This window comes from Bos indicus x Bos taurus, chromosome 4 (assembly GCF_003369695.1).
Source record: "Bos indicus x Bos taurus breed Angus x Brahman F1 hybrid chromosome 4, Bos_hybrid_MaternalHap_v2.0, whole genome shotgun sequence".
NCBI lineage: Eukaryota > Metazoa > Chordata > Mammalia > Artiodactyla > Bovidae > Bos > Bos indicus x Bos taurus.
In genome coordinates, this window is record NC_040079.1 from 38,320,061 (window position 1) to 38,338,629 (window position 18,569).

At 40.8% G+C, this 18,569-nt stretch overlaps 1 protein-coding gene across 1 annotated transcript in view; it reads left to right on the top strand.

Moving 5' to 3' along the window:
• Positions 1-18,569, top strand: part of POU6F2 (POU class 6 homeobox 2) — a 389,818-nt gene that overhangs the window by 324,667 nt on the left and 46,582 nt on the right. Inside the window, exon 5 of the mRNA XM_027539163.1 lies at positions 11,772-11,918. Within this exon, the coding sequence (XP_027394964.1) occupies positions 11,772-11,918 (147 nt within the window). The remainder of the gene's footprint in view (positions 1-11,771; positions 11,919-18,569) is intronic.

Genomic DNA, 18,569 nt, shown 5'->3' on the forward strand with positions numbered 1-18,569 from the left:
ACTGAAAAGCTGTCAGGGCTATCTCCATTATACTGCAAAAGGAGAGGAATCATTAGGTGCTTTTGAAGCAACAGCTTGCAAAGGAATCTCTCAGGAGATGCTGTATACCTTATATGAACACATGCCTGCCATTCACACATCTACTTCCTAATTTCTACTACTCTACCTTCTTTCTCTGCCTTTGGATTTTTTCTTTCTCTGAATTTCCCTAGCCCCATCTCCTGCCCTAATTCTGGCCATTCACAACACACCAGGCATTCTGATGTTCCTATAATTTTGGACTTATTCTCTCTTTGGCTCTAACTTCCCTTCTTCTCCCGTCTGCTTAATTCATCTGCCTCCTGTCGATTATTTCTTGAAGCGTCCCTCACATCCATCTCTCCCCCTAGGGAGCTAGCAAGTTCCGCAACGTTCCCCTGGGTCACTTATCACACTGCTGCCGCACTTGTGGCTCCTTTTGTATTTTACTAAAGTATGATTGACAGATAACATTATAATAGTATCAAGTGTACAACAAAATGATTTGACATTTGTATGTACTGAGGAGTGATTACCAAAATAAGTTTAATTAACATCCATCACCATAAAGCATTAGAAAATTTTTTCTTATGATGAGAAATTTTAAGATCTACTCTTTTAGCAACTTGCAACTATGCAACATGTGTTATTAACTAGAGTCCCCATGCTGCATGTTATATCTCCATGACTTATCTATTTTATTACTGAACGTTTGTACCTTTTGACACCCTTCATCCATTTGGCCTATCCTCACCTCTGGCAACCACCAATCTGCTGTCTGTCTCTAAAAACTTAGGTAGTTGTTATTGACGACAATTCACATATGTGACATCACACAGTATTTTCCTTTCTCTCTCTGACTTATATCACTTAGCATAGTGCTCTTGAGGTCCATCCATGTTATGCAAATGTCAAGATTTTTATTCTTTTTTAAGACTGAATAATATTCCATTGTATATGTGAATATGTGTGTGTATATATAAATATACATATATACCACATTTTCTTATTCATTCATCCTTGCTTGCTTCCTTGTCTTGTCTATGGTAAATGATGCTACAGCGAACAGGGGCTACAGATATATTTTCAAGTTAGTATTTTTGTTTTCTTCAAGTAAATACACAGAAGTAGAATTGCCGGATCATAGGGTAGCTCTATTTTTGACTTTTGAGGACCCTCCACACTGTTTTCTGTGGTGGCTTCACCAATTTACATCCCCCCTGCCCAACAGTGCATGAGGGTTCCCTTTCTTCCACCTCCTCACCAATACCTACTATTTCTTGTCTATTTGATAATAGCCATTCTAACAGGTATGAGGTATCTCTCATTGTGATCTGGGTTTGCACCACTGGCTCTTAATTTATCTGTCTACAGATCTGTCTTTCCCACCCCCTGGAAGCTCTTTGGGGAAGAGACATGTAGTTGGTGCTCAGTGTTTGCTGAATCAATGGAGAACAAGCTAGACTATATTCCATGTACAAAGTTATCCCAAGCTAAACCCCTTCTCCCACTAAAGGGCAGCCTATAGTCTTTGCTCCAACAGCCTCCTGATCTTCTCTGCCTCCAGGTTGACCCACTCCCACCCCAGAACAACTCAGTCACCAAAATGACCAATCTAAACCTGAGATCTGATCATGTCCCTCCACTCTCGCCTACAGAATGAAGGACAAGCCCCATAAAGTGTCATACAAAGTACTCCATTTATAATCTCACACCCCATCATCTTCCACTCCCCTCCCCCACTTCATCTTCCCAAAATATCCCAACACTAATGCAGTGATTCCACACCCACAAAATGTGTCTCTGGTCTCCATGCTATTCCTAGTGGTTGAGAAGCCTTCTCTCTCCCCTTCCCAAGTCCTCCCCAATCAACTTCTAATCATCCTTTTTGGTTCTAAGATCTTAAGTGGTTTGCATGCCTGAGGTCTACTGAGGGTCCCTTATCTGGGCTCTGGGCACCCCTTTCGTATAGCACTGGCAACACAGGGTGGAAATCGGCAACTCATCCATTAGACTGGAAGCACCTCAAGGCAAGAGATTCTTGCCTTGTTCACCTCTGTATCCCTGGGGCCTGACTCATCATCTGCTCCAGGGTTATGGGAAAATATCTGATGAACAAAATTGTCCTGAGGCTCCATAGGGCAGACCATGCCTTGTCTTTCTTTGAGTACCTCATCTTTTCTTGTCTTTCTTTGAGCACCTCATCTTTTCTTGTCTTTCTTCTGCCCTCAGTAGCCCTATTTTATCTGCAGGGAGTCAACCAGTGTTAGGGAGTAATTTAAGTAGTTAAATGTGGGTGTGGCAAGAATGTGCTGTGCTTTCCAATTGCTAGAAACTAGAATAATACCAACTGCTGTACCAGGGAAGCAATTTATTCTCTTTTTTAAAAAATAGCCTCTTTTCTTTCATCTCAGGAGTGCTCCCAATCATTTGTTTAAACTGGATGATAGAATAAAAAAATAAGAAAGAGTAATTTTGAAATATCAACAAATTCACCTAACTAATGTGCCATGACAATAGGCAATTGGTAAGAAGAGCGCTATTGTATGTAAGTCAGAAAATAGCATGAAACTCAATAAAAAGATAGATTTTCAGGTTATTAAATGGAGGACTAGACAGAAGAGGAAATGAGATGTGTAAGCTTGTGGTAATACAGTATTGGTCTACATGTAACTTGGATAAAATCTGATTTAGAAGTGGTGGGTTTCCTTAATACTAACCTCTCTGCTTCCAAATCAAATGTATTGGGGTAAGTTAAAAAGTTTTTCCCCTCAGCTCTGGGCCTGAAAATTTTATCAGTAAATTTTAAAATAAAACTTAAATGCATCCCTTCAGAGAGCTTTCTACTAGTTTTCTGCCAAATCACAGTGTGCTGGCCAGACTTGTTTATTTCTTTCCCCTCCATTGAGTGTTCCCTGTTTCCTCAGCACAGACACATCAATCATCCTACAGAACCTGGACCCCAGCCCTCTGCAGACTCCACCTCTTTCTCCAGTGTTCTTCTAGAGCACTCTCTAGGGCGTTCATGTGTGTGTAGACTCCCTTCTGTTTACTGGCAATGATGCGCAGGGTTTGCAAAGCTATCTGAGTAGAACCTCACTTTTGATCCTGTCTCTAGTGACCTCCGGGAACCATAAACCATCTAAATGCCCAAGTGGCCGACACCTCCTGAAGTCCCACCATAGTGATGCCTCACAAAGGGAGAGTATGTCCCCCTCCTTCACCAAAGTCACACTCTGAGGGACACATGGATCCATCCTTATCTGGGGGGAAGCAACCCCTTCTGCCCCTTCCCCTGATGCCATCTGCAGCAGCTTTACTCTAGTCCGCAAGGTTGGGCTGGGGATGTAGACCCATAGCCTAACTGCATCTCCACCAACATGGCCCAAGGATAAAAACAATAAAAGCCTTCATTCACTGCCTCCTTGTCCTTCAGTTCCCAAATAACATCAAACCTGGAGCTTAAGCCCCCACCCAGCCCCAGCCCCACCCAGACACTCTTCTATATCCCCACCAGCTCTCTGATTATTTCAGAATGTACCCCTCTATCATTTCCTTGTACAGGTTTTGGTATGAATCTCTAAAAGAAAGGGAGTGCTTTCTAGATAAAGTAGCAAGGAAGGTGTTGCTAAGGAGGTGACCCGGGAGAAAAAAGAAGTGAATGGCAAAGGGTTACAGACATAGAAAGAGCAAGTGCAAACACCCCAGAATAGCTAAGGATCTTTGAAAGGCCCAGCATGACTCCCCTCGAGGGAGTAAGGAGACAGAGAGGACTCAACTCTAAAACAACAGTATGTCCAGAAGTTCCTGGAAGAAATAAGAATTATTATAGCAAAACTTGCATCATGCTTACCATGTGCCAGGAACTCTTCTAGTATTTTATGTATTAATTAACTCATGTATTTTTCACACCATCCCTGTGACTTCATTACTTCCTTTATTATTCCCCTTTTCCTAAAACTGGAGAAAACAGAGATACAGAAGTGTTTGGATCCTTTTGGGCTGCTATAACAAAATACCACAGACTGGGTGGTTTAATAAACTAGAAATTTATTTCTCACAGTTCTGGAGGCTGGGAGGTCTAAGATCAAGGCACCAGCACAGTTGAGTTGTGTTGAGAACATTCTCCTGATTCTCACTGTGTCTTTATGTGGTAGAAGGGGCTAAGGATCTCCATGGGGTCTCTTTCATAAGGGCACAAATCACATTCATGAGGGCACCACCCCCTTGACATAAGCCCCTTCCAAAGTCCCCACTTCCTAATACTGCCATCGTTAGGGGTTAAGATTTCAACATATGAATTAGAGAGAGGGGTTACACAAACATTCAGACCTTAGCAGAAAGGTAAATTGAGTTCCTGGCAGCCTCATAATTAGAACCCAGGCAATCTAGTTCCAGAATGCAAGCTCTTAATCCTTACACTCGGCTTCCCTGGTAGTTCAGACAGTAAAGAATCTGCCTGCAATGTGGCAGACCATGGTTCGATCCATGAGTTGGGAAGATCCCCTGGAGGAGGGAATAGCTACCCACTCCAGTATTCTTGCCTAGAGAATCCCATGGACAGAGGAGCCTGGTGGGTACCGTCCATGGAGTCGCAAAGAGTCAGACACAACTGAGCGACTAACACACACACACAATCCTTACACTGTACTGCTCCCCTTTCCCTTCTCATATAGAATGGCTCATTCATTACCAGTCACATTCTGTACAACTGAGCGAGTACAAGGTAGACAGGTTCAGAACTGCCCTCCCAGGACTCTGAACCCACCACCTCCTCTCTCACAGACCCCGCCCCAGACTGCCACTCCCTCAGATCTGGATACTGCTCCCTGGACAGCTCATCTTTTCCTACTTCCCATCTCTTCCCACCAGATCTCATTCTCTCTTTGACTATAAGCCCACAGAGGGTAGGGAACATGTCATTCTATCTTTCACATTGTCTCCCTCACACTGTGCCCAAAACATAGTGGGTACTGATTAAATGTTTGCAGGGTGAAGACTATTTATTTATTATTTTTTTAGAGCCAAGACGTTTTTATGAACCCTTTAAGTTCATAATAGTACTTCTTTATTGGAGTATAATTGCTTTACAATGTTGTGTTAATTTCTGCTGTACAACAAAGTACAGCAGAATCAACCATATGTGTACATATATCCCCTTCCTCCTGAGCCTCCCTCCCCAGCCCCATCCCACCCCTCTAGGGTATCACAGAGCATCAGGCTGAGCTCCCTGTACTATACAGCAACTTCCCACTAGCTATCTATTTAACATGTGGTAGTACATATGCAATCAATGCTGCTCTCTCAATTCATCCCACCCTTTCCTTCCCCGACCCCCCGTCACCCTGTGTGTCCAGAGTCTGCTCTCTACATCTGCATGCAGGGTGAAGACTTTAATGAATAAGAGAGAGTGAGAGTTGCCCTGTAGCAATGTGTTTGTGTTCCACCCAGATCCCTGGAATTCTTTTCTGTCAGTTGCTCCCGCCTTGTGCCTGCATGCTCAGTCACTTCAGTCATGTCTGACTCTTTGCAATGCTGTAGACTGTAGCCCACCAGGCTACTCTGTCCATGGGATTCTCAAGGGAAGAATAATGGAGTGGGTTCCCATTTCCTACTCCAGGGGATCTTCCCAATCCTGTCTGTATCTCCTGCATTGCCAGGCAGATTCTTTACCACTGAGCCACAGAGGAAGCCCACCCCTACCTTGGGGGCTTTCAAAAATCAGCACCAGCAGCCCTTCTTCCAAAGACTAGACTTTGCCCCAAGAGCAAAGAGCCAACAACACCCAGCTATTTGATTCCCAAGCCTCTCCTTTATCCCAGGGCTGTGAATTGGGACTGTTTGGTGTGGAGGGTGGACACCAAGCTTCCAAGCCCCAGGGTGGAAACTCACACCCCTACCAGATTGGGATTCTTCCCTTCCCGCTCCACCCTGTTTCTGGGAAACTCAATCTCAGACTTCAGGTCATTTTCAAAATTCGTCTGTGAGATAGTATGCCTGGGTGTTGATGGAAAACTAGTGCATTCATAGAAAGTTAGTGTACTTAGTGTAGCCACAAAATGAAAATAAAATATAATTTGTTCTGAAACTAGACTGAATTACCTTAATGATTCAAAAGTATTTTAGGAAGTTGCAGTGCCTTAGAGTCATCACGAAAAATCTCAGACACTCCAGTCTGGGGGGGTCTCAGACATGGTGACTTAAACTTCTGGTAGGCAGAGAATTGGATGGTCAGCTTCTAGGACTGTCTCTCCAGGGAGATGAGCAGAGAGCAAGCAGCAAAGCTTGGCTCAATATTAAAACTCACAAAACTGATTTCTAACAGTTATGAGGCTCTCATAACACATTAATAAACATGAGACCAAAGCGAAAGGTATAGTTGGACAAAACACACAAGTGGGTTGTTGAGGTGAATATGGCTTCCCTTCCAGAATTTGTCTATTGGTATTTCCTTGACCTTTAAGAGGAGACTTGAGGGTAAGAAGTGGAAGTACGGATTTGGTTAAGAGTCCCAATGAATTAAGAAACATGTTTCACAGCATAAGAAAAGTCAAGGACCTCAGGTATAGCAATGAACTTGAAGAGCCACGTTTACCCTATTTCTAGGCAGCCACTGCTAGTCATTTCTGGCTTTAAATGGGGAATGAATGGTGATCAATGTATTTATGAACATCCTCATTTAAAAACAAATGGCACCACAGTTTCAGTGTTCTGAATTGTAAACTTAGTAGCAAAAAGAGCTGCTCCAAAATCCATAGTCTATAAAATTCACATAGCTCATGAGGAGAATGATAAAACTATAGATCATGGGCATTTATGCCGCAAAGAAAGGTTGAGCCTGCTGCACCCATTATTTCCTCTTGGTATAAAGACACAGACATAGAATATAACACTATGGCCAAATTGCCGCCTCGTGCTGCCAGATTTTTGTAAATAAGATTTACATTATTAAGATAATGCAGTCAGCAAATTTTCATGAAAAAGAGAGTGCTGCTGATGCTCAGATTCAAGAAACCTGAATTCTTTAGCAGGCTGCAGAATGTGAGTCTTTCAGAGAAAGAGAAGCTGGGGCGAGACTGGGACACCCCACCACATTATCTATGGTGACATTTATGTGATGTCACACATATGATGTCATCTAAGAGTCCTCCTTGAAGAAACTGTATTAAAGCTTTTCTTTCCATCACCATTTAGGGTCCACAGATAACAAGGATGTGCATAGAGTACTAGAGATTTGGGAACATGGATTTATTCTCTTTATGAGATGAGAACTCAATATCCTCATCGATATGTGAAGGTAGAAATCAACCACTGCAAATCCTAAGGGAAATGTTTTTTATAAATCTACTTCCTGCATGCCTTCACTATCAAATCAGCAACTATGAAATAGACTCATTCACCATATTTTGACATGAGGAAGGAATTAGACTGCAAAATTGATGTGCTGGAATGCTAACAAATGTTGTAAACCGAGTGTGAGACAACAGATCAGACAAAAAAGGTCTTCTCCTGTTGGCCTGCCACCTACCTAGCCTGTCCTCAGAATCAAAACTCTGCTTTCTCTAAAAATTTCTCTGTACATGATCAAATATAAGTTCAAGAAAAGCAGGTGACATCATGCTATAACTATTTCTTCCTGATGTTCTCCAGTCTGAAATATTTTCAAACAGCATATTATCTTTTAAATTATGCAACTCACCTCATCTAACAGTCACATTACTTGCTAATAGCTTTCTTCAGGCTACTCTTTGCAAACAAGCAAAATAGGGACTTCTCTGGTGGTTCAGTGGTTAAGAATCTGCTACCATTGCATAGGGTACCAGTTTGACCGCTGGTCTGGGAACTAAGCTGTTGCATGCTGTGCATCAGGGCCAAAAAATAAATAAATAAAAATAAATTTTAAAATAAACAAAATAAAGTTATAGAAAATAGTTAAAAATGTAAAAATGGAGAATGCAGTCACTTGTGTTCACATTCTTTCCAGAGTAAAAGGGTATTTGTGGAGGTCTGTTCTATTCTGATCAACTAATTAGTTTAAAATCCTGATGCACAACATGAACTGTGAGGATAATAGCTAGCATTATTTTTAGAACTTGATATATGCCAAGTATTGTTCTAAAACATTTTTGCATCTGTTATCCATTTAATTTTCACCGTTACTCTATGAGAAGTGGTGCCCTGTTTACACCCACTTAACCTAAGAGAACATGAGGCCGGGTTGACTGAAAGTCACAAGCCAAGGCAATCTGGTTTCAGAGTTGATGCCCTCAGCTGCATGAATGGATGTGCAGGCTCTGTGAGGTCTGAAGTCCTTGCTTACAGAATTATTTCCTATTATTCTAGTATTGTATTCTCTAAAACTGAGGGGGCTATCTTAAGAAATTTGTGTTCCTATTGGGTTTTTAGGCTATCTAAGATGTATCGAGCTATAGCTTGATATATTCAAGGCCCAGAATCCATGTGAATGTGACTTGAGGATGCTGTCTGTCTGCAAATTCTCGCTTTGAGAGCTTCCACATTTATAATCAAGCATACACCAGAATGCAGCCTGTCTTTTGAATTGGACTGTTGCAAACACGAGTATGTAACACAGTCAGACCTCACTGGGGCCATCCTTTGCTGGTTGGGTACACTGGCAGTGAGAGATCTGAAGGCATATACTTGGCAGTGACTTCAAAATGCCCAGTTGGTCCCAGAATGTTAACATGCTCATTATGTGCATTTATTGTGCCCAGGCTCCCCACTGTCCAAATCTCCCCCGAGTCCCAATCAAGAAGAAGTATTGAGAGGAATACTGCTAATATGACATGACTGAGGACAATACAGAGTGACATGACCGGAGGTGATGAAGAGAACACTTATGGTTTCCTGACTAGCCCCTCCCCCACCCCTGCCACATATCTTAATGCATACTAACATCCCTGCCTTGGCAGGCCCAGACAGAAAAGCCAAAAGGTATTTATGAAGCTGCATCCATCAACAACATCAATGGTCCACCAGAAATGCTGTCAGCTTACAGATTGACTTGTACCCAACTGTCTGCATATACCACTCACTTCCCCACTTTACTTCTAACTCTGCTTCCAGGGGCCAGCAAGACATCTCCCCAGAGCCCCTACATCTTCACAAAGACTTAAGGATGCAGGATAGGAAGTAAGAGAGTCATCGAGTCACCATTTGCTTCATTAAGAGGGAAAAGCGGCAAAAAGAGGAACACATTGGATTTCAATCTAGGACCAGGATATAGAGAAAAAAAAAAAAAAAAAAACCCGTACATCTGTGGTTGCTGAAGAAATCTTCCAAAACAGAGGTGTACCCATTCCTGACCCCATAGCACAAAGGTTCAGGGCCTGATTTTAAGTAGGTGCTTTTTTGTTCAGAACAGTTCACCCTTTATATGATGCCTGAATTTATTGCAAATACAAGGATATAGCTGAAACACACTAGTGTCCCAAACACTGAGAATTCCCAATACACTACTGAATATATCCAGAGAATGATTCCAAATTTTATCATATGAACTTTTGATTGACCTAGATGTTAGGAAAATGTCTTACAATTTTTAAAAATATGTTCTCGTCATTAAATGGGAAGCACTATCTTTTTCAGAAAGCATTCTGTAGGTACTGATTTAAATGTTTCACTCAAAATTCATGGATAAAATTGCATATTCAGCAGTAAAACCAAATTGTACATAATTTAATCTTTCTTTAAGATTAAGAAGCTTATTTTGAGACCTCCTTGAAAGTCAGGAATTTCATTATGATTTCAACTTGTATTGCATGAAAATAAATGTGAACATAGCAACTGGTAGATGACCCGAGAATTGTGTGCCACAGGGCAGTGTGCATCCTGGTCATTTAGGGAAGGTATTCCTCAAGGGGTCTTTTCACTTTGGAAGTGAAAAAAAGAACACACTATAAACTCTTTGACTTCAGGGAGTCAAGCCAACAAGAAAAATTTCCATTCAACATATACCATTACTTGCCTCATATACACTATACAAATATATTCAGAAAACCAAGATCAAGGCCAATCTGAATCTTAAATCCCATGGTGGTAATCTGGGATAAGACAGGGTTTCTTTTTAGGCTGATGAATGAGATTTTTTTTTCTCCTTAAAAAGAAAATCATTTTCATCTTTGAGGAGAGACATAAAGGTGAAAGACACATAATGTAATGAGCTGAAAATGGATTCTCATTTCTAACCAAACCTGCTGGGTCAATGGAATTTCTGTAGAACTAGTGCTGTGAAATTTGGTTATAAAAGAATAAGGAAACCAATAAGATAAGGATATCACATTAATGGAGGGGGAAGAATTATTAAATTCCTCTCCCTTTTGACATTTTCTCTGACAATTAGTATTTCCATCCTCATCAGATGATGTTAATGCTAAGCAAATTTCCAAAGGAATTAAGTCATAAAATATGTTTTGAGGGAAAGGAGGCGGGGGGAAGGAAAAGAAAGAGAAAAAGAGAAAGTAAAAAAGAAAGTTTAAAAAAAAATCATCTTTAAAAGAGCTTCTAAACTAGAATTAAGTATGGCATTAATTTTTTTTCCACCAAGTCTTAGTCTTGGCAGGTTTCCCCTAAATGCAGAAATTTCATGGATGCAGGAACTGGTGATGGAAAATGCATTATTATACACAACAATTGTTGTACTTGAGAGGAACTATATGGGAAAAATAACACCCTAGAATAAATACAAATGAAATTCATGTATCAAAACCAATACTGTGAAAAAAGTTTAAATGTTTCTTGCATTTATATCTAGTCATTAACCTAAATGCAGATTTTAGTTCAAGCTACACTTCTGCCTCATGGTCAGGAGGCCTGAAAACCTGTGACGTGGAAAATTGGCAGGATAAAGAATATTGAATTGGCCTCCATGGAAAAACAAAATTTGGCAGCCATAACCTCCTCCTTGGGCCACTCCCCCCCCCACCAGCCCCATCAAATTTTCCTCCCTAGCTCACTCTTACCCCAGGAAAGAGGCCAAGGGAAGGCCATATATGAGCTCAAACAGCAAGCCAATGTCACCCTGACCATTCACCAAGGGATCTTCCTCCTTGACCTTGAATCCCATGGTTTGAGTAAGGCCCCCCAAAAGCCCCAACTCTAGACTCACTCTCAGAGAGCACAGAGGCTAGAGGAGTCAGTACCTCCAGACTTTGGTTTCCTTCTCCTTTGGAGAAAGAAGTGGAATGAGGCATCTTCTTTACTGGATGTGAATTTGCAAGTCACAAATGAAAATGATAAATTCCTTTGCAGAAATCCCTAAAGTCTATTCCCCTCCTCCACCCCTACTCCCATCCTATTTTAATCCCACTTTTGGTCTGGTTGCCTCAAGCAAAGTAGACATTTTCTCAATGTTTTATTTAGCCTAGCAAACAAAACCCAGGGACTTCTCCAAAATTATTTCTCCACCTGGGGAGATCCTAAGGACCTACCTCACCCCTGGGGCCCACCTCTCTCCCTCCTGGGGCTCACCTCTCTCCCTCCTGGGCCTCCTCCCAAACTCAGGCTCCATTAAGCAGCCCAGTGTTGATGGAGAATATTTCCCTTCCAGCCCGTTTCCAACCTCTCCCAAACTCTGCAGCTTCAGAGACAACATTCCCCAGGCCCCCTTGCTGGGTTCCCGGACCTTTGCATGAGCCATTTGGAGTGAGAACCTCCCTCCCAACGTGAATGTTGTTTCCATTGTGCTATGCCTGTGTGTGGTGGTTTCACCCTGATCTTTTCTCTCTTTGCAGCTGGTTAATAATCCACTAGCAAGTCAGGCTGCAGCGGCTGCAGCAGCAGCAGCCATGGGCTCCATAGCAAGTTCACAGGCCTTTGGCAATACCCTCTCCAGTCTGCAGGGGGTCACAGGTCAACTAGTTACTAATGCACAAGGACAGGTGAGTGGGAGTGGAAACAAGAGTGAATTTGTATGGCAGCTTGAACTCGGAAAAGAAATGAATTTCTTTTGCATGACAGTGATATGTAACTACAGTCATTATGTCAAATAAATAATGTTGACCAGCAATGTCAAGAAGAAAAGAAGGCTTGGGAGGTGTTTCTCTATTTTAGAAACAAGATTTTTTTTTTTCTTTCCCCTAGAATGTCTACTAAGTTTTATGTGGGTTTTATTTCTGTACAATGACTTGTGCTATGACCTTAATTAAAGAAATTACTTTTCAGGACTGGGAGACTCTTGCTAAGAAAATATCAGTTACATTTTACAAGTAAGATTTCTGTTTTGTTTTTATTTTTTTTTTTCATTTTTTGGAAACTTGGGTATTGGAGGAAACTGGTAAGTTTCCTTCCTTAATTGCTCTAAGATTTCTAATTAGCCTTGAGAAAGCCATTTTCTGGGGAATCTCACTGGTGGTCCAGTGGTTAAGACTCCATGCTTCCACTTCAGGGGGCAAGTGTTCAATCCTTGGATGGGAAACTAAGATCCCATATGGTGCAGCCAAAAAATAAAATAAAAATTTTTTTAATTAAAAAAGAAAAGAAAGTTAATTTCTGAATGTATGGGGAGGTGATGGGAAACAATTCAAGATGTTCTGTAAAGGATACAAAGAAAAGGTGTGAATTAGAATAAAGCTGTCAGTCAACGCATGTGCCCGGCCTCTTGCTGATTCTCCCAAGAGCTTAGTGCTTTCTTGTGTGCTTGTCGATTTACTTCAACCTGCCAGGGCCAGTAAACCTTCCTCATGTCACCAGCAGACACATTTGTTCCCTCCCACTGCACGTGGGCCTGCATTGTGGCCACCAAGACTCTGACAGAACTTCAGATGGAAGTCGTCCCTCTTCAAGACCCCAGTAAACCTAAAAGCTTCATGTAGAACAGAAGAGGGTGAAGCTGATGGTGTCAGGGGTGCCCTCTCATTCAGAGGCCTGACACAGAGCCCGGGCTCGCTGCGTAGGGCATCTGGTTCTCAAACATTCCTGTGTCTGGTGATGAAATGCAAGAAAGAAGCAGCTTTGCATCCTTGCTAATATTTTCTTCTCCCAGGGTTATTTTCCCAATAGCAAGGTTACTATTCTCTGCTTGGCCTGCTCCGGGGGAACAGGAATTGTGATGTCTTGAACCTTGCTTTATTTTACATAAAGAGTAAACAGAGATGCATTATAAGCTAAACTGTCTCCAACCACATCCCCGGGGTGGAGGGGGGGGTGGCGCGGGGCGGGCTGCGTGGGGAAAGCTGACCTTGTTATATTTCCTGGGCGGGTGCAGGATTGTCCCGTCAGAACCCCGAGGCCTGAACGATGGAGCTTGTCAAAGAGCATTCCCAGGTAATGAATCATCTTATCACAGGTGCACACCACACATATTAAAGGAGGGATGTATGAACACCGTGCCCTCCACAGTCACCTTTCAATGTCGGCTTTAACCCTTGTTCCAATCCCTTTTCATCAAAGAATCATTTTATGCAGCCAGCTCTAAATGGAGGCTCTCAAAAGCCTATTAAGATTTCTGGAGGGATGGAGTATTAGTGTGGAGGAAAAGTTGGTTATAATATCTGTAACTCATACACAGATCAAGTCCATCCTGGAGGCTGTTTCCTGCAGTTGAGCCCAAAATAGAACACCTTGATTCCTTTCTACAAGGCAACTAACTCTTGAAATGTAAATTTTAAAATTCTAAGATAGACACCATAACCACTAACTTGTACTCTTGTCCCCATGTCCAAGTGAAATATACTACTATGCTCCACCTCTTGAGTATTTGTGCTAGAGAAAATGCTTTAGTGTTTAGAAGGAATTATTAGGAGCTGATTCTTCTGATGATGTAATGGCTGATCTTTTTTGCCAGTTACAAACCTGCCTCCTTCTCAGGGACTCGAGTTATGACTTTTGCTTTTTGTAGGTTTTGCCAGCTCTCATCTCAGGGATGGCTCTCCCAACCCATAAGTACTCCTAAGGAAATGGAATTCAAAGTTGAAGCTTAATTGGCACTCTGCATTTATTGAATAAAAGTTGATTTTAATAATAATATTTTTATTTTAAAAATTGTGTTAGGATAGGTGATTTGACGTGGTACACGAACTTTCTAAAGTAAAAAACAACAGCAACAACAACAACTTACAGAGAAATCAATTATGCCCACATGTGAAGTCTTGCCTGAGAGTTTTAGACATGTCCCAGGGTCGTCATGTCCTCCTCCCAGTGCAAGAAAAGACCAAGATGCTCTCATTTCCAAAGTAGAGGAATTGGCCACATTGATACAGCACTGTGCCTTTTTTAATCTTTGTAATTTAAACACTGTCATCTTCCCAGAAAAAGGTGCATGCCTTGCATCTCTTGGCATCAAGATACTTGGTTGAGCTTTATGAAGAAGTCAAATTATACTCCCAAAAAGGCAAATATTATTTGTTGTGTGTGTGTATACTCCTTTGGCTTGTGTTACTGTGGTACAGAAGTTAAGACTACTTTGGAATCGGGTGATTGCAATTGCCATACTCAGACTGCCATGTTAACTAGGATTATAGCATGCAGCCCATTTTCAGCTCCTTAAAAATCTCTGTGGAGCTTTTGCAGAAAAGATACAAAGAGAAAACTCTAAATATATTTAGAGATTCCTTCATTTGAGTTCTTGACATCAACTATTTTTTAAATGTGGGAGTTCACGTGCAAGTCATAAGGTTGAAATCTAAACTAAGTTAGAAAAGCATGTTTCACTCCACTGATAATTTGCTACAGTAGGTCTGTTGAGGCACACAGGGACCTTGTGTTACCAGAAATGCTCTAATCCTTGATCCCCACTGCTGAGATTCTCTTGGTTCCCTGGAAGCCAATGTGGGATTACACAGTAGTTTAGAGTCCTGGCTGAATTCAGACCTACTTGCCTGAGAGTGGGTTTAGGCTCCACCTCTTTTTTGTCTTTTGACGTAAAGGTAATGATTTAACTTTCCTCAACCAGAGCCTCATCCTGTGAATTCTAACACAACTCCTGTGAGGCAGCCTGGGTCACTGGCTCCAACTCAGAGGGCAGGAGGTCCTAGGTCTGCCTCCTTGGCTGGGCAGATGCCCACATAGGGAGACATTTCCCAGATCTTCCTTCAGTCTCTAAGCTTAGACTCAACAGGAAGACATTCTACCACCTGAGACTTGCAGTTTTGCTTCCCAGGCTTGGAATCTGACCTTTTCATTTACCAAATCTCAGTAAATTTAAAGGACATCTCAATATATTTAAGGATTTTTTACAGTTTTTTTTTTTTTTTCCAAGTAGTAGTTTTGAAGCAAATATGGAGGGAAAACCTCAGACATTTCATACCCTTCTAACCTTGCCATTCATTCAGAATAGCAGTTAATTCAGAAGTCAGACACTGGTCCAAAGAGTGAATAATACTAACAAAATACTTCATTCTTTTCTTTGCATTTTTTAATTAATTAATTCGTTTATTCATTTGGCTGCTCCAGCTCTTAGTTGTGGCACAGAGGATTTTTAGTTAGAGCATATGAGATCTAATACTTTGACCAGGGATCAAACCCAGGCCCCCTGCATTAGGAATGCAGAGTCTTAGCCATTGGAACCACAGGGAGGTCCCTAAAAAAACTACTACGTTCTAAATTCACAAAGCACATATCTTACCCAGGGATGTTAACTTATTTTAAATTATATCACACACAATTTCACTATGAGGTGGGAAGGTACCAAGTGTCTTGATGATAGTTAGTGATAATGAAATTGACAATGGCTGTCACAGTGCTGAGAAGAACATTTTGGTTCCTTCTGTTTCCACACAAGTGGGAAAGTTAGGCAATAGAAAGAATGCTAGCTATAGGCTCATTTGAGCCCAAAGTCAGTCAATTACTGGCTCTGTGACCCTAGGCAAATTACCTGATCTCTCTCTGGCCTCAGTTTTATTTTAAAATAAAAATAATCAAAACTAAACCCCTAGATTATGAAGTTATATGAGATGTGTGTGAAAAAAAAATCTACTATAGCACCTCAGTATGACATTAAAGACTCAATAAATGATTATTATAATGTTCGTCATCATTTAGAGTTTGTCTACCATTTTCTGGAATGTTTCTTTGGTTCAGATATGTAGCAGAGGCAGTGCAGTGCTCAGGCAAAGAGAACAGGCTCTGTAACTAGACTGCTGTTCACCAGCTGTGAGACCTTGGGCAATTGATTTACCCTCTCTGTGCCTCAGTTTCTGCATCTGAAAAATGGGGATTATTATGGCACCAGCTTCTAGGACTAAAGTGCTTAGAACGGGATCAGGCACATAATGATCATTCAATAATACCATCATTCAATAAATGTAACCTATTAGGATTAATCAAGGAGCTGTGTTTTTGGTTTATAGCTGTGCACTGGTTCATAATTCTGCAGTGTGTGAGGAGTTTGAGAATGTGAAAATCTTAATAGTAGGACATTAATTTCCTTTAGAGAAATGTCATCCCTACCCTGTATAGTTCAATAGGGGTGTGTGTGTGTGTGTGTGTGTGTGTGTGTGTTCCTAACACTTATTCAGTGGGTCTGTTCAGGATTTGGCAAGTAGATTTACCATCGATTTGTTCAGCTATAGAATTGGTTTCCCTCAGGCCCCCGGCAATATCTCCTTATTGGCATTATTGCAGAAAAGTAAAAGCAAATGAAATTTTATTTTATCCTGGGGCTAAAGAAAGCATTTTACATTTTAACTGAAGCTTAGAATGTTTCCTGATGAAATTAGTTCTCGACCACTGTGAAATTTTCTTAAGTGGCAGCAAGGCAAGTCAAAAACCCTCCCTTCAGTCTTTAAAGAGCCAGTCAAGTGGGAAAAAAATCAGCTAAACAATATTACCCTTTTATATATATAAAGAAGAAAAATTTAAAGGACTTACCCATTCAGGTTAACTAAGAATACACACAGGATCCTGTGAATAAACAATGGCTGAGCAGAGCTGGTTTGGCAAGAAGGAAGGATGTGCTGTAGTAGGGGTTGCTTCCTAAGTGACCCCAAGGCCATAATTAAACAAAAACAATCTGCTGATCCTAACAGTAGCCTAGGCTGGAGAGGGGTGGATGAAGAGGCAGGACCACCACTGGTAACAACTGGAAGGCCATTTCAATATCATAGCTTTCTAAAGTGGTGAGAAGTACATGTCTTAGAGTGAAGAAACGCGATGCTGACATTGGGATAGCCCTGTGAATTATAATAATAGTAAAGCTCCCTAGAATCTCTAGAAGGCAAGAGGGGTAGCTAAGAACATTGACTTTGAAGGACACAGGTCTGATGGGAACACATTGCTAGCTCTGTGGCCTTGGATAAGGTCTAGAACCTTCCTGGGCCTCTGTTTCCTCATCTGCAAAGTAGAAGTGATAAGATTTCTCACACCCTTTTGTGGTGGGGTTAGACGTGATAACAGCAGGGAGACTGCTGAACGCAGTGCCTGCTAGGTCTTAAGCATTTAATAAATTGTATTCATTGATCCATAAGTTAGTGCTGTAGCTATTGTTTTTAGGATGAAAAAGCAGCAATTGACACTGAACTATAAGTTGCTAAAATCATTCAATACTATGGGAATTTCCTGGCTGTCCAGTGGTTAGGACTCAGCACTTTCACTGCCAGGGCCAGGGTTCAATCCCTGGTCTGGGAATTAAGATCCCTCAATCCACACAGTCAAAAAAAAAAAATTAAATTAAATAAAGTAATTCAACACATAATTTAATTAGAAAGGAGAATCTTTTAGAATCACTACAATATGAATGAATATAGTTATAATAAATGCAAATCTTAGCCAAAGGATTGAGATATAATGAACTTATACACTGTCTGTGTAGGACAAATAACAAAGCCACAGCTGCCCATGTTGTAAAACTAATTTTAAACTTTACACAAAGGAACAAATCGATGGTAAGTCTACATTAACAATGGGACTAGAGTCAGTGAGATGTGTTCGATGTATCCAGCTAAAACCAGTTGAGTGGGAATTTAGGAATTTCACATCAACTTCTGTATTTCATTTTTTATAATGAAACACGTTAACTCTAGAGAAAAATAAAAGTTTTTTACATAAAAAATAGTATAAAAGACATTCTTGATAAGCCACTCAGATAGTAACCTTTTTCCATACAAGCTTAAGTTCTTTTGCTTATTTTTAAAAGAAATAAAACATTCCTGATACAGCTAAGGCCTTAAAACTCCTCCCATTCCTCTCCTTGCCTTCCCCTGGTGATTACTATGATAAAAACGGTGATTCCTTTCATGCAAATTTTGCATTTTTACTACAAAATATTGATTTTTAAAGCTGCAAAATCATTACAGAATACCATTTAATACAACAAATAGAATATATTATTTAGAAACTTTGCACAAATAAGAATCAAACACGTTTTTAAAAAAAACTCAGTCAGTATCTAAAAATTCCAAGTAAGCATCTGCATATACCCCTGCCCCCAAATATTATGAACAGAGCAATAGACACATGTAATACATTCAACCAATGAGTTTGGCCATGTTTTCTAAATCAAAACTCAAAACGATGTGAAAAAAAAAAAAACATTTTATTTTCTCATACATAATCCACCTGGAACTTAGAGTATTGTGAGCAACTATACGTCAATT